Source organism: the organism of the source record quoted next, unplaced genomic scaffold (assembly GCF_019419815.1).
Source record: "Pyrus x bretschneideri cultivar Hongxiangsu unplaced genomic scaffold, Pyrus_bretschneideri_v1 Contig94, whole genome shotgun sequence".
Lineage (NCBI taxonomy): Eukaryota > Viridiplantae > Streptophyta > Magnoliopsida > Rosales > Rosaceae > Pyrus > Pyrus x bretschneideri.
Genome location: NW_025999836.1, coordinates 320,666 through 344,755, shown reverse-complemented (window position 1 = coordinate 344,755; position 24,090 = coordinate 320,666). Strand labels below are relative to the sequence as shown.

Genomic DNA, 24,090 nt, shown 5'->3' with positions numbered 1-24,090 from the left:
TAGTTACTTGGAGAAGCAAGAAACAAAAGGTGGTGGCTAGGTCAAGTGTTGAAGCTAAGTTTCGTGGTATGTCTCATGGTGTATGTGAGTTGTTATGGTTGAAAAAATTGTTGAGAGACCTTAGATTTAAACCCAAGGGTGCTATGAAACTCCATTGTGATAACAAAACATGTGGAGATTGATCGACATTTCATCAAGTAAAAATTGGATGCTAGAATTAATAATTTTCCGTTTGTGGGATCTCAGATCAACTTGCTGATGTGATTACTAAGGCTATGTCTAATAATGTGTTTTCCAACTCGCTTGACAAGTTGGGCATGCGTGACATCTTTGTTCCAACTTGAGGGGGAGTGTTGCGAGTTATATATTTATATATTAGTTAAAGTGTAAATAGTAGTTTGTTGTCCCACATTGATGAAGTGCTTATGTAATACTGATTGAAACTCGTACATATACTCCACTTTGGAGATGAATGAATATACAAGAAATTCCCAAATATTATCATATATATTTTTGGTATTTTACCATGTTTAATTCAACTACGCATGTGCATATATTCACTGACGGTACATAAATCGACCTTCTTCATCTATTAAATGTTATAATCCATCAACTAACATTTATCATGATGCGGCTCGTTATCAGTATCAACGGAGAGATTATGGCGGCTCGTTATCAGTATCAAAAATATAAGATTTTCTTCAACGGAGAGATTATGGCGGCTCGTTATCAGTATCAACGGAGAGATTATGGCGGCTCGTTATCAGTATTCGTTATCAGTATCAACGGAGAGATTATGGCGGCTCGTTATCAGTATCAACGGAGTGTTATAATCCATCAACGGAGAGATTATGACAGCTCGTTATCAGTATCAATTTACATAAGATTTTCTTCATATATTAGATTACGATACGCATCTACGTAAAATAACCGAGAAAAGAAAATCTAATCAAAACTCCAATTAATTTCAAAGTTAAAGTATGCAACACTAAACTTTCTACTAGAAACATGATTCAAAAAGTTAGTCAACAACTAATTTTTGTGAATGACAGCATAAATTTTTGTCAAATACTATAAAGTGGCCTCTTCTTATTTCGTTGGATGCTCATCTCTTTTACCTATAGCGTTATGAGCGTGTCTTATTGTTATCGTTTATTGTGTCGAGTGGAGAAAAACAATCATAAATTCAAGAATTTTTATCAACTAGTTATGATAGTTTCCAACTCAATTAAGTCCCATATTAAACTTCAGTTGAGCTCCCTAAAATCACTCATTCTGCTACTAACTCTATTTGTGGTAATGGTTTGGTCCCATTGATCGGTGGTTAGTGTGCTTGTTTCTTGCCTTCTTCTAGAGGGCTTTGATGCAACTTTGGTGACGAAGGTAAAATGGACCAATCAATATTATTGAGTTTGGTTTGATCTTATTTAATGGCGAAAGAGAAAGTACAACAATAAAAGTTAAGGTCTTGTTTGGCATGCCGTATGACTCATCATAATTAATATAGAAGTAGTTGTTTGGTACACTTTCGCATTAAATAAATACTTGCTTTGTTAACTGTTCCATCAAATTTTATACAATTGACATGGAACTATTAAAACACCCCAAAAGCTTGGGATAGTTAGGGCTGGTTTGGTATTGTTGTGCTTTGCAAAAAAGCTGCTTCTGCTGTGCTGTGAGAATAAGCGGCTGTGAAATAAAGCAGCAGAGTGTTTGGTAAACTTTTTTGTAAAAGTGCTTTTGGAAAAAAAAGCAATATAATAATGTTTGGTAAATTTTTATGTAAAACAGCTATGACAACGTGAAATGATCAAAAAGGGTATAATACTAGATGTGCTATTCATTTAATTTTCTTAACAAATAAAGGTGAATTACTAAATATATACTTTATTTTTTTTTATAAATATTTATAAACTTTATCTTAAATATTAATTAGTACAACAAAATACTTCAATTGAAATACCTCCGTTTTTCTCACAACTAAGAGTGCGAGTGAACGGAATTTGTAGTGTATTCTGGTTAAAAAACTTTTAAACCATAACATACAAAACAACTCTAGATATTGGTTTTGCTTAGTGGGTGACCAATTGAACAAACTTTCATGCCCTTAATCTAATAAAAACTTTGAACAAAATCCATCAGCGACATACAATCTAAAGAATGACATTATTCAATACGTCTTCCTAATCTCTCTCTCTATCCACCTCTTTCATTGTTTGTACAAGCTGGAGTGGAAATTAAGCAGAGATATGTCAATTACAGTAGCAGACCTGAAATCCAAATGATCATTCCATTGCCTTAACAGATCATCGGACCATCTCATATTAACATTGTCAATCACCAAGCCATTGATGTGTTCCATGATGATCCCGGCCGTGCTGTGTTTAACAAGTCCCTAGCATCCCGGTCTGTAGTTTACCAACCCACCAGCATTGTTGGTCCATCTTCTGTAAGTCAGATCCAAGTTAATGAATTGTAAATCACTGAGAAGCCCGCCTTTAGAACCTGATAAAAATACTCCATTCTCGGAAGTTGAGGTGATATTAACGGAAGAGTAGGTTAGAGATTGAACCCTCCTTTGACTTTGAGTGTCGAGGACATGTGGTCACGTAGATTGGCTCCGCTCTTCCCCACCAGGATTGATCATAGTATCTTGTGCTCATATTTATGTTTGAGAAGGTAATGTCACTCACATTCCTGCACAGGTGAATAATTAGTAATCTTGTTGTCATACTGAGAGAGCTATGACAGCAAGCCATGATCAACCTTTATTTCATCAAAACATAAGCAGGTAAAGGCAGAATAACAATAATGAAGAATCAAAACCCTCCCATTAAAACAGAATTATTCCGCAATGACAAGGTGGCTACAACAAAATGCCATGACTGCTGGTTATAGGAAACCATTCATATGATGATAAGGCGATACAGACAAGCAACTATAGAATAAGATTTCGAAGTCATTTATTGCTTTCAATTGTTATTCCACACATTCAGAGAGTTATAGATGGACTAACAGTCTAACAGTGTTACAGTCATCTTACCCTTCCCTACACCCTGTAAGGCGCTTATGGGCTACCAAAGAGCGGAAAATGTGATTCCAATGCTAAACAAATGCACTGTACTCCTACCCATCCACATCATGAAACCCATCATCATCAAATTCTTGAATGGGGCCTGTGCAACTTCCCATGCTTTCTGCTCAAACATAAAGACACCATGAAATCCATAAAAGCCCAAATATTCGAATATCACCACATTCTCATCGGTATTAACAGGGCTAAAAAAATTCAGCAGAAAAAAAATCTAAAATTCTAATCCATCAGCAATTTAAATCATGCCCAATTTGCGATCCAGTGATTATTATCGAGTTAAGAGGTAAAGGTGCAATCTTTCACCATTTAAAATGTCTGAAATCCTAAGTCTGAAAAACCCTAAATCCAATTGCTTAATAAATTCTAATTTAGGGAGAGGGGAATCAGTACATGAGCTTTCCAAGTAGATTCAGCATCCTTCTTCTGGCGACTCACAGTCGAATCATCCTACAGAAAAACAAAAACCCCAAGTCCAATTAATTGGGAACAAACCCAACCCCAAATTCCCAATCCAAATCGAACGAAGAAGCAAAAGAGAGAAAGGGGGTAAAAAAACCTGTTCGAGGGAGGCACGAGAGAAGCCAGGAGGGTCAGGGAAGTTGCGGGTAGAAGGGGAAGTTGAGTTGTCAGTCAAGTCAACGGCCAATCTCCGACCTTCTCCCATCACTCCCTTTCCCTTCTCCATCGTCACCGTCGTTGTCGTCTTCTCGGACGCAGTTGCAGCAGTAGAGTTGCAGCGCCATTCTTCGATTTGATCCGACTAAATTAATTACAGCAAATATATTCAAGCAAATCGAGTACCTGGTACCTAGAAGGCAATGGTGGTGTGGCGCTGAGACCGACTGAGAGAGAGGAAAATGAGGAGGAAGAGGTGAAACGGTAGGAGGGAAGAGGGGCGTGCGGAGTGTTTTGCGAGAGAGAAGAGGGCGTGAGGAGTGTTTTGAGGAATCAGGAGAAAGGAGAAAGGAGGGGGCAGTATTGGCAAATTAGAAAAATTCATTAACAAAGTACAGTAGCTCCGTTTGTATGATAAGCCGCTTCTTGAAGCTGCATCCGCTTTTTGGTTTTTTTTATCTGAAATTTTGAAATAAAGCTGTTTTGAGTTGTTTGCTAAACATTAAAAAGCCCTTCCAGCTATTTTCATACCAGTTTTTTTAAAATCATCTCAACTCTAAACTGGGGTTAGTCGGGTCCTTTCCATCTTCACGAAGTCACCCTTAACGACTTCTCAGAGTGGGCTTTCGAACTCCAGCTTCCTCTCCATGTCCCTCACCCTCCAACTTGTGTCCGACTCCATCGAATTCAAATCCCCTACTGCCACCATCTTCGCTCCGCCAGACACCACCTTCATGCTCTTGGGCCAGCCCTGTCCCCCACTCATCTTCTACAACATCTCCCCGAGAAGAATCTCCGTGAACAACCTTCAAGTACCTCCGCCCCAATACAAAGATCCCGACTTTGCTCCCCAATTACTCCCTCACTGTCACTGCCTCCCCAAATTTCCAAGGCTATTTGTCGATCAACGATCTGGGTATTAATCCTAACGCCGTTCTAGATGATGGGTCGGTGATCGTTTACGCAATCGACAAGCTTTTCAATTTGTCCTTCTTGGCCATCGACGCCGCTCAAGAACCGGTGGCAGATCAGCCATTGATGAGCTTGGTTTCGCGTGTTCAACGGCCGAGCCTTGCTCCGAGTGCGACTGTGAATTACAACATGGAGGCTGCACTGTACCGGCCCAGTCCAGAATCTTTCGGTTTTGTCGCCAATTTGCTGAGATCCAAAAGGTACTCAATCTTTGCCGCATTTCTTGATGCACAGCTGGTGGGGAAGATGAAGAAAGGAAGCCACGCTGGGTTTCCTTCTTTTTTTTTTTTTTTTTTCTAATTTTTTATGATGATTAATTCCTCTTTTTTTGTTTTTCTTTGGTTAATTTTCTCCTTTTTATTCATTTTAACAACAATTATTTGGTGAAATTTTTTTGAAAATTATTATAGTCTGACGTATTATCTGATGTACAGATTAATCCGACACAGCACCAAACGTCCGATTAATTTAGTCAGTATAATTCGATGATTATTTATCATATCCGATTAAACTAGTTAGTATAGTTCGAGTTATCAAACGAGGCCTAAATGACCATCTACTATTGGATTAGGATCTAACGGTGGGTACAATTTTCTTGGACCCTGGTATCTAGGATAAGCAAGTTTGCAATATTATTTGACTCTATTTTAAAGTTTGGTCTTGTTTGAGTCTATGATTGTATCGGATAATTCACTAAATTCAACTTGAACAAGCAATTCATTTCAACTCCCAAATTTTATCCAATTTAAAGGTAGAAAATGAATTGGTTAGAACAGAAACTTCTCTCTTTCAATCCTACCAAGTTAGAAGTGACAAATTTCCTTCGTATCCAATTGGTCTTATACCTTCAACAAGGTAGAAAACTTATAACTTCCAACTTGATAGGATGGAATTAAAGCTAACAAGAAATCAAATCCAATCCAATACTTGCAGTGGTGGATCCATGAATTTTTTTTTTTTGGGAGGGTTAGACATATAATAATCTTAAAAATTAAATCATAGTTCCATCATTCATAACTTATAGAACAAATAACAATACAAGTTACAATAGTCCCCGATGTGTTTTCATATTTTGAAAACGTTGCATTATAGCTTCATTGTCAATGGAAGAAAAAACATTGCTCTCAATATAAACCATCATGCTATCAACCATTGATATCTCATTCGGTTGCGCAATGAAGTCTTCACAATATTCATAGCGGAAAAAGGTCTCTCCACTGAAGTAGTAGCAACTGGTAGAACCAAAGCCAATGTAACTAGCAAATACACATGATTATATACTCTATTCCTCCCCATCTCCACCATTTTTTTTGCAAGTCTACCAATTCCTTTCAATTGAGAAAATTCACCACTCAAACACATATCAAGAACATAATGCCCAAGTTGATCTTCAAGTGCCAAAAGTTGACATAGTAAATTCATTCGGATAAAATTGAGCAAAACAAATAAGCTTTTGTTCATCAAGAGCCAAGAATGAATAATTCGGGCTCAAACTTGCCAAACAAAGAAACAACTCTATATTTACCTCATCAAAGCGACTATTTAATTCCACAAGTTGCTTATCAACGATAGCAACAAAGAGCTCCACATGATAAGGATGGAAGTTTGTGATTCTTTGAGCTCCACGCCGCGATCTCCCTATAATAACATATCCATCTACATGCGTTTATTTTTTTGGCTCTTGGTGTTTTTTTTATTTTTTATATTAAACTAAGGGTCCAAAACTATGTCGTTTTGACAAAGTAATATTTATTAAAAAATAATAAGAAGAGCTACTCTTACAGTTGGAGGGCATGTATGAAGCCAACTCCAATCTACAAGGGAGCACCACCCAAGTTATCAATGGAAATTCACAAGTTCGGGGGATCAGCACTCAAGTTATCTATGGACATTTACCAAAGTTCAAGGGGTCAGCTGACCCCCTGCCCCCTCAATGCATCCGCCTCTGAATACTTGTAAGATTATGAGTATGAAGCATATGTTAGAACCGGTTATAGTGTTTGAAATTGATGTGGAAAAGTCTTGATTAAAAGCTATTAGTTATCCCCAGTGTTTTGGGATAACAAAATTGAGTGTAGTTCAATCCTTTTGGGATTAGAACTTAGTACCGGAACTCTTATTAGACTCATAGATCTTTATGGTTTGTATATTCTGATAGGGAATAGTTGGAGGAACATTATATAAAGTTCAAACCATATTCGTTCCACAACCTATTGATTGAAAGAGCTATTGCTTTTGTAAAAGAGAAGGTTTGAGCACAAGAAGCTGCAATGGCTTCATCATCTGGATCGAATCCGGCACGGAAGTGTTAAGGGTATTCATTCTTCTGTTTGCTTGTTGATTGTTTGATATGAGTTGTGGTTGATTGGTTGAATATATATTCCTTGAATGAGAATTTATAATCTGTTCTTACAATACTAACCACCAAGCAAGGCCAAAGGTGTGCACCAAATATTGCATTGTGAATGTCATGAAAGCCAAGTTTCAGCACACCTCTGACATTACATTCATTAGAAGCATTGTTCGGGTACACATGTGACATTACATTAAAAAAGTGATACACAACGTGAAATTATAATACAGTCTTACTAGCATTGTTCATTACTACTACACGTGATATTATATTATAAGCAGCAAATGTTGCCATAGTATTATTACCAATCACAAGCGGAAAAACTTTGACAGAAAATAACATACCATATTTTTACAATCATTTGTTCATTCAAATCTAGAAGAAATCGCACAAGCCAGCCCCCCACCAATCTACAAATCACAATCCTTTACTCAGCATCCGCAAATCTGCAAAAGAAAATTGTTGCACGAGTCAAATTTTCAGATTTATAAATAAATTGAAATACTCGAGAATAATCGAAGGAAAAACAACAAAAACTAGGGTTCTAAGTTTCCAGTACTCACCCAAGCTCGGAGAGCTTCAAATGTGCTTCGGCATAATCAGCAAAGAAGGCGTCTTCGTCCTAATCGAAGCAAAACCAAAGAAATCAAAAGTTGGATCAGACGATCATCAATGCCGCAGAGCATACGCATACACTGCATCTTAAAGCCATAAGTTACTGAGATTAAGTAGAATTGCACAATTAGATACAAACCGCAGCATAAGTCTCAACAAGAGGGCGAAAGACTGGATCCTCGAGAAGAGCTTTATCTGATGGCAGCTGAAGAAGACCTTCTTTCTCCCCACTAAGAAGTTCCCTGTTTGGAAAAATGATGGTAAATCAGACAGACAATACTTAACTCTTCACAAATAGTTAGTAGTACCAATATTAACATACGCACAGTATAAAAGGGATAATTAGATGACTTGCAGCGCAAGGTTCCATTTAATCTGCAAAGTGCTATTAATTCAGCGAAAGTAAAACTAAATGGAATGAATCTTTACTTGAAATAGGAGTTGTCAAAAATGAGAGGGTTCGTTGTCCAGGGTCCCTCGAATCCAGAACGCTCCTTGTGGCACCTACCCTGCAAAAAAAAGATCCCAAATACACAATACTTCAGTATTACATACTCTTATGGTAATTAGACAGAAGGAAGAATGTGACGGTCATGCACAGACCAAGGTGTGTCCACCGGATAATGCAACAATGTCCTTGTCGCTAAGTCCCATGTGTCCAAAGACAGCCCTCAGATGATCCGAACCTAGAACACATACCAACACAGAAAGAAATAATTAAAGACATCCGTCTTACAATCATACACTTGAAATTGCAAGATTTAGCAGCTACTAACCTTCGGTGGCATTTGGCAAACGACCTTCTGGTGGTGGTTCTTGTTTATCCTAAAATTAGTACACAAGGTTAGATGATTCTAGGAAGGAAAGCAAGTTCGACCAATGATTATTATCTACTCTATCCTAAAGTCTGGCCTCGTTTAGTGGTTTGGATTGGATTGGATAAGTCACTAGATTAAACTTGAACAAGAAACGGTTGTCTAACTCCCAAATCTTATCCAAGTCAAAGGTCCCTTCCTCACCTTCCAATCCTACCAAGGTGGAAGGCCTTCATATATAATCTGTCTTCTACCATCAACTCGAACAAGGTTTGGGAGTTGGAATCCACTTTTTGCTACATACATTAAATCTAGCAAGCTATCAAATTCAATCCAATACAATATACCAAACGATGCCTAAGAGTGTAAACCAAATATTGCATTGTGAATGTCATTAGAGCCAAATTTCAGTCGACCAAATCCTTTAATCCTACCAAAACTTCTGATTATTACCAACGGGAGAAAAAATGGGTGAAGAAATCATAGTGTATATATTATTAATAAACTCACAAACAAGTTTCCATTCACAATACGGGACATTAAATGTCATAAAAAAAATAAAATAAAATAAAAGTTGTGGAGAAAAACAAGGGTTTACTTACTGGTCTACCAGGGTGGAAAGGGATCTCAGGCCCTCCTGTTATTTCTACAGCAACAACTCCAGCCAACTTCAATTCACAGCAAAACACATCAAATTTCATTAAAATAACAAAACTAATCACATCAAATAAAAGATTAGGATTCAATGATTAATTTAGTGTCGATCATCGCTTTTATAAGACAAATTCCCTTAATGGATATGTACCTGGTAGAAGTCTGCATATGAGAGGATCGGAAACTGCTCCTTGATCGGCTCCAAAAGCCTAACCGCAATATCAAGACCGTTGTTTGCTTCATGAGCGAGCTCCTCCGGGTGCCTGATGGTCCCAAATGGTCCTCCAGTCTTCGTTTCTATGTCAAACGTACCAGCTGAGTGCCATCTGCGCCCATCATTCAAAACATCCAACACTAAGCTCCCACTCGATCATTGCCAACAACAAAAAGAGTCAGATCAATAAATATATACACAGAGGTTTATGAGTTCTTACGCCAATCGGAGAATTATAGGAGCGCAGTTCTTCTCAGCGATGAGCCCTCGGAGTTTTCTCTTGCATTTTTCAACTGCCTTCAGGTATTCCTCGCTCACAGTCGGGTATTGTTTCACCATGTTGACGATCAATCTTTTCACACATTCAAAGTATAAAAAGGTAAGTGTATTACTTAGCACGATCATTTACAAATCTCAGTCGTTAAACCAATCAAAATCAAATACTCATGAACATATAGATGAAAGTTTAATCACATATCCATTAAGTAATGACCACATATCGATCAAATACTGAAAAACAATCATTTCGGCAATCGAAATTTATAAAAAAAAATAAGAAATAAAACTTACGATCCAAACAATCTAGCTAGAAAGTAGAAGCCCACGCTACGGATTTGAGCACAGCACAGGTCTCTGTAGTGAGTTTCAAACACACATCAAAATGGATATATAAGAAGCGTTTTTTCGGGGACGAAGGTTCTAGCGATTCTTTTAGTCTTCTGGTGCTGAACCAACGGCCAAGATCGTGCCAAGTAAGCGAGGGCTGAGGTGTGGACTAGAGGCGGAAAAGGAAACAGAAATTTGCAATTAGTTGGGCCACTTGTCGGATGGAGAGTGGTGTAGAGTGTGACTACTTGGACGCACATGGATGATTGGATCATTAATTTTTGTTTTTTTTGTTCATAAAATGATTGAGTCGTTTGAGCAGTAGCTTCTAGAGACCATAACAATCAAAACGGAATTAGATTCTATCCGGATTCGTTTTGTGAAGATCTTAAGATTCTCACATCTTAGTTATTTATCTTGTATCGTGCGATTAAAAGGTTTTTTTACTTTTTTTTTTTACTTAAAATTAAACACAAATAATATCTGACGAAAATTGACAGCATAATGTACAATGAACGATTAAGATGTGGGAATTCCTAGAATCTTCACAAAATGAATCCAAAGAGGATCCTCTTCCAATCAAAACCATCTTTATCAAAATATTAAGGTGATTTAGCATAACACAAATCTAGCTTCACCCGTGGCAAAGTTGCAAACCCAAGGTGGCCACACAATAAACTAACTATAATAATGCGGTTTAAATTTATTTTTAACGAAAGTATAAGAATTAAATTTATTTTTAACGAAAGTATAAGATGCCTGTAAGATTGTCATTAAGCGACGCGCAAAAAGTCACCAAAAAAGGCTCTTTACTTTTCCCAACCCTCAAACGTCCTCTCTGTGTACTTTTCCGTGCTTTTATCATATCCAGGGTTTCATCTCCTACACACCATTTCCTGCTTCTCGTCTCCTCCTTTTCCGTCGCACGCTGTAAGTCTGTAAGTCTTCGCTTCAATGCCTCCGAGCGACTTCGTTTGGATAGTACATTATCAATGTCGATGTGCGATAACTGCTTTGTTTGGGTAGTAATGGTTATGGCATTGTTTGTTTCTCAGCAAAATCATGACTGAAATCGAAGAGAAAACGTGTCCGATATGTGCCGAGGAGATGGATTTGACGGATCAGCAACTGAAGCCGTGGAAATGCGGTTACGAGGTCTGAGCGAAACACTAAATTCACTTGCTAGTTTTATTTGTTTGTAATTTCTTTGTGACAATGTGTGTATTTACTCGTCGACTATAGTGGAAATAACTTTGATATAAAAGTCTGGATGGATGAATGTGTAAATTTGATGACATTGTAATTCGTATAATTGGCGAAAGATTTGATTTCTTCGGGTAGTTTTTCATGGTAAGTAACCATGTATTCAGATTTCTGTGGCACTTCTTTGTGGACTTCCTCTAATCCTCTGATTGTTCACCATTTGCGGGCATAGGTATGTGTTTGGTGCTGGCATCACATTATGGAAATGGCAGAGAAGGATGGAAAGGAGGGCTGTTGTCCAGTATGCCGTGCACCTTATGACAAGAAATTGTTGGAGTGGCAGCACATGGTTTCGTTTCAGGTTAATGTATGTTGTTCTGTGACAACTGACAAGTTGAGGATAGAAACTGTTTCCCTCCTTGAACAGGTTGGTGGCTAAAATTAATGTGAAGCGGAAACAGAAAAAACCCAAGGGATTTGAAGTAAAGAAGCAGCATCTTATTGATGTTAGAGTTCTCCAACGGAGCCTAGTGTATTTGATTGGAATACCTCTTAACCTTCCAAGTGAAGACGTGAGTGGCTATTATCTCATTGCTCTCAAAGTATTTAAGTTGGGACCTAGTCAAACATAACCTGATGTCTTAGTGTATTTGATTGGAATACCTCTTAACCTTCCAAGTGAAGACGTGAGTAGCTATTATCTCTTTGCTCTCAAAGTATTTAAGTTGGGACCTAGTCAAACATAACCTGATGTCTTATGGAAATCGTATAATACTCTCATAAATGTAGATCCTGAGATTTTTTTTTTCTTCGGTTTTACTAGCTTCTCAAGTGAAGGGAGTATTTTGGCCAGTACGGAAAGATTTTGAAGGTTTCTATCTCTCGTATAGAAAATGGGGCTATCCAACAGGCTCCAAACAACAGTTGCTATGTGTAAGTGGGGTTACCACTTTCAATGTTCTACAGGAACACAGGTAGAAAGAATAATAGGACAAAATTAAAAGTACCAAGATGACTGGAGGAGGGCAGGGAGGTAGTGTACTTTCTCTCGGTCTTCCGCCGCCACATAATTTCACCATTTTCATGCTAGTTGGGTCTTCAGCCACCACATAACCTCACCATTTTAATGCTAGCTGAGTTTTCAGCCATGACAACATCACCTGTCACAACAACACCCATCACCTCATCCACTGAACCATCCATCCCCTGAAAACCCAAAAACTTTGGCCGCTTCTTTCACAACGCTGCTTGCCCGGGCTGTTGTTTGCTATTGGTACTAGTCCTCCAGGTACCATTGTGAGTAATAATGCCCACAAAAAGTTGGTTTGGGTTTCTCTCTGGTTCTTTTTTCTGCGGACTGGTATTCTTATCTGCAAGATTAAAATACCCTCTCCACATATGGGCTGGGTTATCCCTCACTTGGATAACATTCTGGTTCGGCGTCCATCAAGACGTTCATCCCATGAAAGACTCCTAAACCCAGCCCATATGTGGAGAGGGCATTTTAATTTTGCAGATAAGAATACCAGTCCATAGAAAATAGAACCTAGAGAGAAACTGACAACCCGAACCAACTTTTTGTGGGCATCATTACTCACAAAGGTACCTGGAGGACTGGTACCAATAGCAAACAACAGCCTTCCAAATGGAAGCAGGGTTGTGAAAGAAGCGGCCAAAGTTTTTGGGTTAGTTTCTGGGTTTTCAGGGGGATGGAGGGTTCAGTGGCTGAGGTGATAGGTGGTGCTGTGATAGGTGATGTTGCCATGGCTGAAGACCCAACTAGCATAAAAATGGTGAGGTTATGTGGTGGCTAAAAACCCAACTAGCATGAAAATGGTGAAATTATATGGTGGCTGAAGACCGAGCACTCTGTGAGATTATGTAATGGTGCCTAGCTCTCTGTCTAAAGAGAGATTACACTACCTCACTGCCCTCCTCCAATCTTCTTGGTCCCTTTAATTTTGTCCTGTTATTCTTCTGAGCCAGATGCTAGGCTCCATATGCTGACAGCAAACAACTTCTACCCCACAGAACTTAGGATTTCAAGACCACATCAGGAATAGTTACTCTTACCTAAATGATGCACAAAGAATTACTCCACAGCAACCAGATCAATTCTAGCCCAACAATCCATCTTCATTTGTGCAACCCCCCCGGTCAACACTTCAGTGATATGCATTTATCAAATAATGATTGGGCGCAATGGAATGGGGTCAATAGTGTTACAATCTTGGTTTATCAAATCTACTGAGAAACAATCCATTGGGATTCAACAAGCTCATTCCCTGTTATGAGAATATGCCGTCTCCAACAAGTTACTTCAGTCATCTAAACGACAGATCATTTGAAATGTGAGATTTCCTGTAGCTGGAGTTTGTCTTTCACTCTTGACTGGGGTCAAGTGTGACCGAGTGGATGAACTGGTTCATCCTTTGTCTTTATTTTTGTTGGAATTTGATGTTTCCTGAAAAGACATAGTAATGGATTCAAGGATCGCTGCATTGACAGAATGGAACAATCAGCTGGAACAAATTTTATGCATTCATTTGCTAGTAAGAGACCTCGAGTACCGACATTCCTGGTCTGTCTCGTAACTGTCAATGCAGTTAAACAGTTTCCATATAGTGAAGGCACATGTTACCTAAGCAAGGATATTGTTATGCTAGCATTGATATGAGGGAACATTGATGGGCTGCTGCAACTTCTAAAAGCAAGGTGAGATACATTATACATACATCACATATATTGAAACAGATAATGTTCGTTTTCAAGATTTACGTTAATTAGATTTTGAATTGACAAATGATATGCATTGCAATGTGTTATAGACTATAGCGACTGCACTTACGGCATATGCTTAGTTTGTACTAAAGGAGGTTGTATATTAAATACTAATGCAAGTGTGACATCTGTCCAAGTATATTAAAGAAAAACATAATACAGTCCAAATGTCTGGATAATTACCCCTTATTGTTGTAAATTTGGATAGTTTGCGTTTGCGGAGGACAAATTAAAGTTCACATGTCAAGAAAAATGCTTCTCAACAGAGTAATTAGTTATTTGTGTTGTTTTCTTTTTGCAGGTAGAGTTCAGGGCACTGGTATTAACAAGTACGTCCGTTTGTTTACTCAATGGATGAATCTGATGGTACCCAATATCGACCTTTGTTAAAGATAGATCACTTTCGCTAGTGAGCAAGTGTATAATTGTCACAAATGAATGCTGAATTGAAAGTTAAGTTAGTGGTAGTGATTTGGCTGACTGTTATGGCATACACTATCAGAGACCACTAAGTAGGGGAGAACCTTAGCTATTCCCGAGTGTATAGACCCGATTACAATTAAGATTTTCTCTATTCAGTAGTTCACTCTAGAAATTTTATTTCTGTGCGTCTTGGTGTTTTTTTTTTTCTCGTGTTTTTCTAGCCTCTCATCCATTTGTAGTTCATTTAGGTCTTCGTTCCTTTTGTTATAGGCATTTTTGCTTGCACTCGTCTATAGGTTTTGCTTTTCTAGGGTTGGTTCAAAACATTCACCTTTTCTAGGTCACTGGGGACAATTGTGCATGCCTATAAAAGTCCCAAAACCAAGTAGGACGAGCTTCAACAGGAAGATTTTGCCGCCGCATATGAACATCAGAAGACAAATGCCCAACACTACTTAGAGCATCCGCCACAAAACTAGATTCATGAAAGATACGAAGGAATGAAATATCTTGGAGGTAGCAAGCAAATTTCCGAATGTCGGCTTCCAAAGTAGATAGCTGCTATGGGTAGAGGAGTTCCCATTCAAAGCATCAACAGGGACCTTAGAATCACCCTCTCCACATCCAAGCAAGAAAATCCCCTCGCGAGCAGCCTTCAGACCATCAAGGAGAGCTTGACCTTGAGTGATAAGAATGGTGGTTGATCCAATTCTACGAGCGCCCGCAAGGATAGACATTCCCCCATTCTCTCAGCACAAAGGCGCAAGCTGCTTGAGAAGAAAACCAGTCTGATGCGCAGGGAAGCATGATGAGCACTCCAGACGTAGCAAGTTTCTCATGAGTTACTGATACATGTACAATGTAGCATATTAGAACCGACGTGGAAAACATAACCGTTTGATCCCCATAATACAGGAGCTGGACGGTTAGCAGCTCCAAAATTCACTATTGCCTTGGCATGATCGAGGTGAAAATAATTGTCTATACAGACAAATTTCATGAGTGCAATGCAAGCCTCTGCGGCGATCACAACTTCTGTTCCATGAAAAAGCTGGACCAATGCACCGATTATCGTTGTTTCTGTTGCCTCAAATGTCTTTGCCAAATTCCCAAGAGCTTTAATGCCGGGGATGAGGAGCTCCCCGTTTGCTGCCTTCCCAATGAAAGGGTCTCGAGTAATTGATCAACAACAGATTTCGTAGTGGGAGAATTAGGACTCAAGGCATATGTTCTCATACCAATATCTTTTTCTGCCATTTTGGCAATAACCTAAGCATTTTCGAAATACTCCACCTTTCTTTTGAGAACAAACCAATGCATTTTTTTTTTAAGAATAAATCAATCTAATTACTCCATCTTCCTCAATGGTCAATCGCCATAACCAAAGATCCTGCCTCGGAAACAAAAACAAAAAAAAAGTTTTAATGAAAAGGGCTTAGACCAAGATTATTTTAATAAAAAAAACTACCCTACAGTTTTCTTTAATCAAAGGCACCCCAAAATTAAACATAAAGACAGGGGCCTTCAATTCTACATGGGCTGAATTACAGAGCCCAACAGAAACAAAAATAAGTTTCCAAAATTACCCCAACAAGGAGGCGCAGGTCGGAAACTTGTTTGTTCTCATGAAGGAGAAAACTCACGTCAGCTCCAAGCAAAGCGTTGATCAGCATTTCGTTTTCTGGGTTTTTCTTCCTTCATTCTCAGTGCATATTTCAGTTTTTGAATTTCCTTGTCCAAATTAGATTCAGATTTGGAGAATAACCAGACTTTGAGAAGAAAAAAATCTCAAATTATTGAATCCAATCTCCAAAAGTACAATTAAAAAGAAACGAACAGGAAAAGAGTTGTGCAATTGAATCAAGGAGGAGGACAATCAAACTGAATCCATTTTCCATGGAACAGGAAAAAACCAAAAATTCCAATTCCTTGCACCCATTTGTCCTTAAAACTAAAAAGAAAAATATATCTCTACCTGTGATAGAACCACCTTCCCCAATTACAAAATCTAGAAAAGAAAAAGAAAATAGAAAAAGTAGACGAGAAAGAGAGAGAAAAATGACTTCAACCATGGCGTTCAATTTTCATAACACTGTTAATGTTAAACATTTCTAGGAAATAGTATGATTTTTTTGCCACTTTTTAGAAAACAATGCAACCCGTTATGTTTTGAATTTGTAACTGTTTCTGGAAAAACTAACATTGTTTATGCAAAAACTAACACTGTCTTTGGAAAAACTAACACTATCTGTGGAAAAACTCTGGAAAAACTAGCACTGTCTCTGGAAAAACTAACATTGTCTCTAAAAAAACAGTCTTTGGAGAAATTAACAGTCTCTGGAAACAATGACTTAGATTCCAAAAACAATGTTACTTAGAATCCAGAAACAGGTTTATTTTTACAATCCATAAACAGTGACATGTCGTTGTTATTGAATAGCATGTAGATCTCAAATTTATTTTCTGGAGAAACAAACGATGAACTCCACTGACGAAGAAAACTTGAAAATCATTATCTCAAATCCACTATGAATAATAACGACGATCACATTTCAACAAAATAATACAAAATATAAATTAAATAGCATGAGGATCTATACTTTTGTTTCAAAGAAAAAGAAGAAGGTCTGCAAAACAACGATGAACTCCATTAACGATGAAAATCTGGAACTCAACCTAAAAAAGTTAGGGGTAAAATCGACAAATCATAATTTATTATAGTTGAACCATTTTTAGTTAAACTGCTTTAATATGGGCCTTGTACTAATCATTAAACAAAACTTATAATATGATTTTTTTATTAAAACTAAAACTTTTCATGTTCTTTTCATTAGTTTTCCTTGAAAAAAAAAAAAAAAAAAAAAGCAGCAGCTGCTGCAGCAGATTGGTATTCGAGGGGAAAATTATTGCTACGAAGAACAGCAATCAGTTTCACAATCGTAAAAAAGTTACGTCGTTGCGTCTTATCGGAGGCAGCTCCTCGTGGGGTTTTTTAAAAAGAGGATGTGATGCAATTGGATTCTCATTATTAATCATCCAAAAGATTAAATTATACCAAGTCATCAGTGTTAAAATCCATATGTCATTGCTAAAGATTTCAACTTTAGTTTTAGAGGAAGCTAAATCCGATGCCATTGTGCGGAAATCGGACAAACTGGGAAGAGTAAGGTATCTACGCTAAGTCTCTAATATAACTTTACCGCCCATCATAAACATTAGTGGAGTCAGAATTTTGTGTTAGTGAATGCATGAGAAGATTCTAATTCTTATTCCTATCTCGATCCACTTAAAACCATGAGATCTTATAATTACATCCCTAACTCTCATAAGCTAATAAAATGAATCGAAACGGACCACACTATGTCAATGGAAAAATTGAAAGTTAAACATACAACCATAAAAGACGGTTATCAAAGCAACGTTAAAGTGGTGATGCCGTGCGTTGTTTCAGTTAAACTTAGAACTTGAAACGAAACCTACACCCACACATGCTAATTATCATTTTGTTTCTAATTTTTTTTTACCCCAACTGATTCTGAAACGTCCCAATCCCGATATCTCCAAATACCAGGATGGGCACAGCTAGCCAACACCTGAGGGTGACGAAGCCATATTAGCACACATACAAATAAAATAGTTAATTAGAAAAAAATATGCCAGTACGAAAACATGTTCAGAACATACAACTAATCAAGCATAATGTAAATGAATTACAATTAAGAAAATGTAAGAATAATGGAGTGGGTCATATGCTGAGAAGACTCGAAGATACCTATGCGAAAGTGCCCTGACGCCGAGCTTGCATTCCTCGATTCTAACTCCTAAATGGGGCGCAAAACAAAGGGTGAGTGGACCAAAGTTTATAATAATAATATTAATAATAGGAAAAACATTTTCTTTCTGAACATACTAACCCCCTATTTTGAAAACTCATATAATACTATGTAATAAGTTTTTCTTGAAAACTCTAGCATGCCAAGAAAAACGTTTGTAAAACACGTACATATAAAACAGTGCTCAAAGATGGTAGTATAGTCGCCCGAAGGCAAATCCATAAAACATTTGTAAATCACATCAATTATGTAATCAACTAGGGGTATCACAGTCGCTCTAAGGTATAACTTGTCCATCACCCGAAGGTGAAGTTGTACGACACTGGGTTACGCCGGTGAAGAAACATGGTATGCCCCATCATCCGAAGGTGAAGTTGTACGACTCTGAGTTACGCCAAAGAAGACATATATAAGAATCCTTTAACAAGAGGGATCCCAATTTTTTCTAAAAAAATGGGAAGACCCTCTTGACCGTTAGATTGGCTTTTAATGAAATTGTGTGGTTGAGATTATGTGGCCTGTGATTTAATCTACACCACACAATTTCATTAAAGCCAATTCAATAGTCAAGAGGGTGTCTCCATTTTTTTAGAAAAATGAGGATCCCTCTTGTTAAATATATATAACATAACACACCGACGCTAGCTGTGGCTATTGAAGTTGTTCAACACTAGATTCACCAGTGAAGCTAGGGGTAGGACATAAATATCCTCAATTGTGTCCTATGGCCATAGACGTCTACATACCCGTGTTGTGTGTATGTGTTGTATGATAACCCACTAGATAAGCACCGAAAACATATCTCAAAAATCATACCAAATCACCAAAACTCAAAAGCTCAAAAGCTCATCTCATAAACCCATGATAATTCATATTCGTAAATCCACATAATTTCATATACGAAAATCCCATAATTTATATCCTTTAGTAAAATGTAAATTCGATAAATTATAAATATTTTGTGAAAGCAATTTAAATAAATCATATATTCTCCGTAAACCATAAATACAAAAATTCGTAAAACATAATATAAAACATGCTCAATTCATGAAATATGATATGCATGCAATCCTAGTACTTTATAAAAACATGCAATTTGAGAAGGGGTCCACTTACAAATATTCCACTACCGAGGAGCCGCTCGAACTAGGGACAACGAGGTCACTTCCATCGATGCACCTAAACACAATTAGAAACCATTTAATAAAACTCTACTAAAACGATATAATTTGGGAAAATGGATTTGGATTCGGCATGTCGAAAACCCAAAAAGGGACCTCGGGTTCCCTCATACGCCGCCACACACGTTGCCACGGTACGGCGACTTGGGGTGCCATGCACCATCGTACGTGCCGAGATGGATCGCTGAAAAATTCGTCGACACCATTGTGGACGGTGGCAGAGGCGAGTGTGCTCCACGCTCCTACACGCGGACCCACATGTTGACCGTGGAAGCTAGTTATTAGGCTCAAGTCGGGTTAGATCCGAGTCGAATCTAAGCTTGGGTTATTAGGTTGGGCCGAGTTCCTAGGTTAGGCTGAGTTTGATTCGATTTAGATACAAGTTCTGGGTCTTATGGGTTTGACTGATTTAGGGTTAATAGGCCAAGGGTTTGGGCTAGGGTTAAGGTTGGGTCCGGGTTGCTGGATTGCATGGCCTAAAGGTTTGGGCTGGTTTTGGGTTACAGGTTAGGTTTGACCCGATTGGGCTAGCGGGTCGTCGGACCCACGAAGAAAAAGGCCGAAAAATGGGATTTCTCGGCTTCGTTTTAGGGTCAAAACACAACCATTTTTCACACTCTTCCTACCAAAATGAAGCTTAAGAGAAGGGGAAGAGGAATATACCAGAACGAGGTCTTACAATGGCCAAAGATGGCCGGAAAAGTGGTCTAAAACCCACGGTTCTATTCGGAAAATGTCATCAAGTTTGAAATGAGTTGCAAAAGTTAGGAACCTCACTTCTACTTCAAATTTGACATATAAGGGTTTCAGGACATTAACTCAGATGAGAAATTCCATAGTTTGGGATGGGTTTGATTTAGAACTCATTAGAGAGTTTTCACCAAAAGGGAAGGGTTGGCTTTCTTCATTTTTGAGTACTTGATCTTCACATGCAACGCCACCATTTGAATCCATAGGTCAAGCTATACCTAAATCAAGGTATATTGGTATGGATTTCATTCGGAAATTAGTGTTAGTGTGGGTGGTTTGTGCTTGGAGAGAGGAAGAAAGTTTGAAAGATGAGAGGTGAGGGTGAGGGTGAGGGTTCGAGATTGGAGGGAGATGACACAAGGAGGAAGAGAAAGTGGATGGGCCCCATGCGACAAAAAATAATAAAATATATATTTTGCCCCTCGGCTTCATAGTTCCGTAAAACGTTCATCGTAACTCCAATTTTGATTCTGCTTGTGCCCACACGTTCGTAGCAATGAGTGCTACAAGGATACGTCAATGAATGAATCTCATGTGACAGGACACGACAGTCAACAAAAGTCAATGTTTTACCTCAAAGGGCATTTCGTAAATTCACACTTTAAAAATCATAAAACCATAAAATCTGGGACGGGTCATTACAAATTCATTAGGTTAATTGCATGACACGTCGATATAAGACAAACATAGATAAAAGTAGGGGTGGGCACGGTTCGGTTTGGCCAGTTCCACCCTCAAATTGAAACTGAAAAATATCAACGGTTTGATTTAGTGCGGTTTTGCTTAAATTTATTACTAAAATTGTACGATTCGGTTTACATTGATTCTGGTTCATTTCATGCCAGTTTATAGTTCTAACCAAAATTATATATATAGTTTTTCAAATTGTCTACTTCCAATACCAAATACATATTTCAACCATAAATTCAAGTAAATTTGAGTTCTCACTACTAGATCTACAAGATTTTTTATCGGAATATAGAAAGTGTATATATAAAATTTAATCAAAAGATGGAAAACCTCAAATCAACAAAGTATATATCCTAAAATAAATTAAAATGTACACAATATATATATATATAGTTAATTGCTCCACGGTCTTTCAGAAATTATAAGTATTGGGCTCATGTTCTTGGAAAAATGACTTCTTTAAAGAAAAAAAACAAAATAATAATTTATATTAAAAGCGATTTGGTCTGATTCCTCTGGTTCTTAGGCCATCTTAGGCCATCTCCAATTGGGTCGGCCATAAGGTCATAGACCAAAGGATATACTTTTTTGACACGGAACCCATCTCCAATTGAGGTTTGGGCCCAAAATATTGGGACCCACCAGGCCAAATTCCAATCGTATAGCCAGCGGGTTGGCCATCTTTAGCCAGCCAGCCTTTTCAGTTGGGCCCAGCTGCAATTTTTTTTTTTTTTTGATGAAATAAAAAAAAAATTAAACTTCTAATTTTGTTTCATATAAATACCTAAGACATTTCTCACATCTTTTTCATCATTCCATACTATTTCACCTTATTTTATTTCAATTCTTCACATTCTATTCACCTCAAACACTCTTTTAGCACACACCCTTCTTACCTCTTCCAATAATCCTTCCTTTAATTTTTTAAATAATTTCCAAATGGTCACATCTTTAAGTGGCACTCAAAATATGTGCGGAAAGTTATTTATTTAGCAACAAGTGACACTCAAAATATGTTCGAAAACCTTATTTTAATACGGTAATTTAATTCAGTTAACCAATAAAATTAAAGAAAAAATTGTGCAATATGAAAGACGCATACATATATACTTTCTTTAATGCTTGTGTGTTGTAGATTGGTGCTACTGTTGCATATGGTCAGACAAATCTCTCTATCTCTAACTTCCTTTACTATAGTAATTTTTTGTTTTTGGCGAACTCTTTTGCTGCAGGTTTCTTGCTTAATGTATGAGGAAAATGAGATCGTATTAGTGTAAATAGGTGTAAATTTAAAATTGTAATTTTTTTCTTCAAAAACTTGAACCAAAATCGTTTAAAATCGCATTGAACAGAATCAAACAGTTTGATTTCATTTCGTTTTGACTTCAAAACCGCACCAAACAACACCACAAAAAGTTTCAATTTCGGTTGTGGTTTCACTCAAAACCGTATTGAACCGCACCGCGCCCACCCTAAGTCTTGATGGTGAAGAACTAATTGAGCTGGTGAGACACATAGCCATGGAAGCTGAAGGACGAGAAGACCTCTCCTCTCCTCTCTAGAGGGTTTAAAGAAGGTCCTCATGAACTGTCACTCCAATAATTCAAATGGTCACTCAGATGGTCCGCATGCAGTCAAAATCACTCTTAGGGACCTTGTTTGCCTTTAAAAAGTGAAGTTTTCCCTCTTGCTGGTCCGCCGAAGAGAGAAACCAAATAAAAATGATGGGTAAATATGTCAGTCAACATTCTTTCTGGAGGTAGATAAATACACAGTAAAAACAGAATGCTAGGTTGGTATATAGGCTGCTTTGATGGTGACTCATCAACGTTTTCATCCCACTGAAGATTCGATCATATACAGTTGACGAGGTACAGAAGAAGAGTGAATATGACGATGCGTGTCACGATTTTGGGGAGTGCATTATTGTGAAAGGAAACCTAGGAGGAACCCAGGTTTATTTGCATGCAAGGTTGAGAGGGACGATGAATGTCCACCACTGTTCAACCCTAACGCTAGTGATAGACCCTCTTGACTGGACCACCTTACTCATCTCTCCTGCTGCCACACCACCATCTACAAATATATATATATATATATGTATATGTATACAAGTAGAGGTTTAGGGTTTAGGGTTTAGGGTTTAGAGAGAGAGAGAGAGAAGTGAACGTACTTGTTTGTACTACTGCATTATTTTTCTGTATCAAATAGTTTGCAAGGACGTACGTACAATGTGGTAATGCATTCCATTCCAGACATCCCAGCATTGTGTGTTTTTGTTTTGTGGTGGTTTCTCAGTGTGTGTGAGTTTGTTATTTACCTATCAATCAAATTGTATGCACCAAATTAACTACACTTATTTTCTCGGCTCTCGAAAAAGGTAAATTGTCTTGATGAAACCATTAACTAGTTCTTCTTCTTTTTTTAAAAAAAATTAATTAAATTAAGGACAGTTATCAAATTGGATGCACCAAATGTAAAGATTTCGGCTAATTTTTATTTATTTCTAGAAAGTGATTTCAAATTTTGACAGGAAAAAAAAAAAAAAAGGTGACTTCAAATTATTTATTCACCTTCCCCTCTTACTAAGACTACATAATATTCTTGTACATTATGGCCAATATCAAGTATATATATGCAGTGATTTTCAAAGATTAAGTATACACTAGCAGCTTTGACAAACAAGTCATCTTTACTGTGTCAATCTACATAACTGTATATGAAATTTTCACCTCATACGACTCCTCATTCATTTGTTTTGTCATTAAATCCTTTTTCTCATTTGAGAAGATCTCATTCCTTTCGCCACACTATCTTAAAATCTAGGATGCTTATATTCTTAGACTGTATGATTTGAATCGTTGATTATTGTCTAAGTTTGGGATTCAGACTCATATATTGTATGAAGACAAGCACTTGATTTCGTGGCGTAGTTTCGAAAACAAATTTAATGAGTCTGGTACTGTTGTGTACAGTTTGTGTGGAACAAGCTATTGATCTCCATATGCATAAATAGTGCCACTCGAAAGTAAAATACTCCCAACTGCCATGCAGTGAATGCAAACATTACCCTTCGCGTGCAGAGTACAGAGGTCGCTTTACTAGGTAGAACATTTATGTTATGAATTATCGTTAGGAAATTATTATTAACACACCAAAATATATTTTTTTAAGAGAAAGCATTTTAAGCAAGGATTTATGCAGATTTTTACTGGTTGTTGAGAATAAGTTCTCAATTCTCTATGTGAATTAAATCAAGCGATTATTGTCTAAAAATTTTCAATATGCCAC

At 37.6% G+C, this 24,090-nt stretch overlaps 2 protein-coding genes across 3 annotated transcripts; both read right to left on the bottom strand.

Moving 5' to 3' along the window:
* Positions 1-2,087: 2,087 nt before the first annotated feature.
* LOC125473740 lies at positions 2,088-5,161 on the bottom strand. Of its 2 annotated transcripts, XR_007255537.1 has the most exons (4): positions 3,651-5,141; positions 3,485-3,541; positions 3,044-3,197; positions 2,088-2,697 (listed from the first exon to the last, which is right to left on the bottom strand). XR_007255537.1 is itself a non-coding variant. In XM_048576983.1 (3 exons), exons 1-3 carry the CDS (start codon positions 3,777-3,779, stop codon positions 3,075-3,077), a joined length of 309 nt encoding a protein of 102 aa, XP_048432940.1. In that variant the 5' UTR covers positions 3,780-5,161; the 3' UTR covers positions 2,088-3,074. The 2 variants fall into 2 exon arrangements, 1 of the variants encoding a protein (XP_048432940.1); XM_048576983.1 differs by having other exon boundaries at positions 2,088-3,197; positions 3,651-5,161.
* A 2,002-nt stretch (positions 5,162-7,163) lies between these two features.
* On the bottom strand, positions 7,164-10,064 carry LOC125473727 (L-ascorbate peroxidase 2, cytosolic). The gene is made up of 10 exons (XM_048576941.1): positions 9,903-10,064; positions 9,553-9,684; positions 9,270-9,444; positions 9,067-9,132; positions 8,426-8,474; positions 8,253-8,335; positions 8,079-8,158; positions 7,789-7,891; positions 7,598-7,656; positions 7,164-7,480 (listed from the first exon to the last, which is right to left on the bottom strand). Exons 2-10 carry the CDS (start codon positions 9,669-9,671, stop codon positions 7,462-7,464), a joined length of 753 nt encoding a protein of 250 aa, XP_048432898.1. The 5' UTR covers positions 9,672-9,684; positions 9,903-10,064; the 3' UTR covers positions 7,164-7,461.
* Between the last annotated feature and the right edge of the window lie 14,026 nt (positions 10,065-24,090).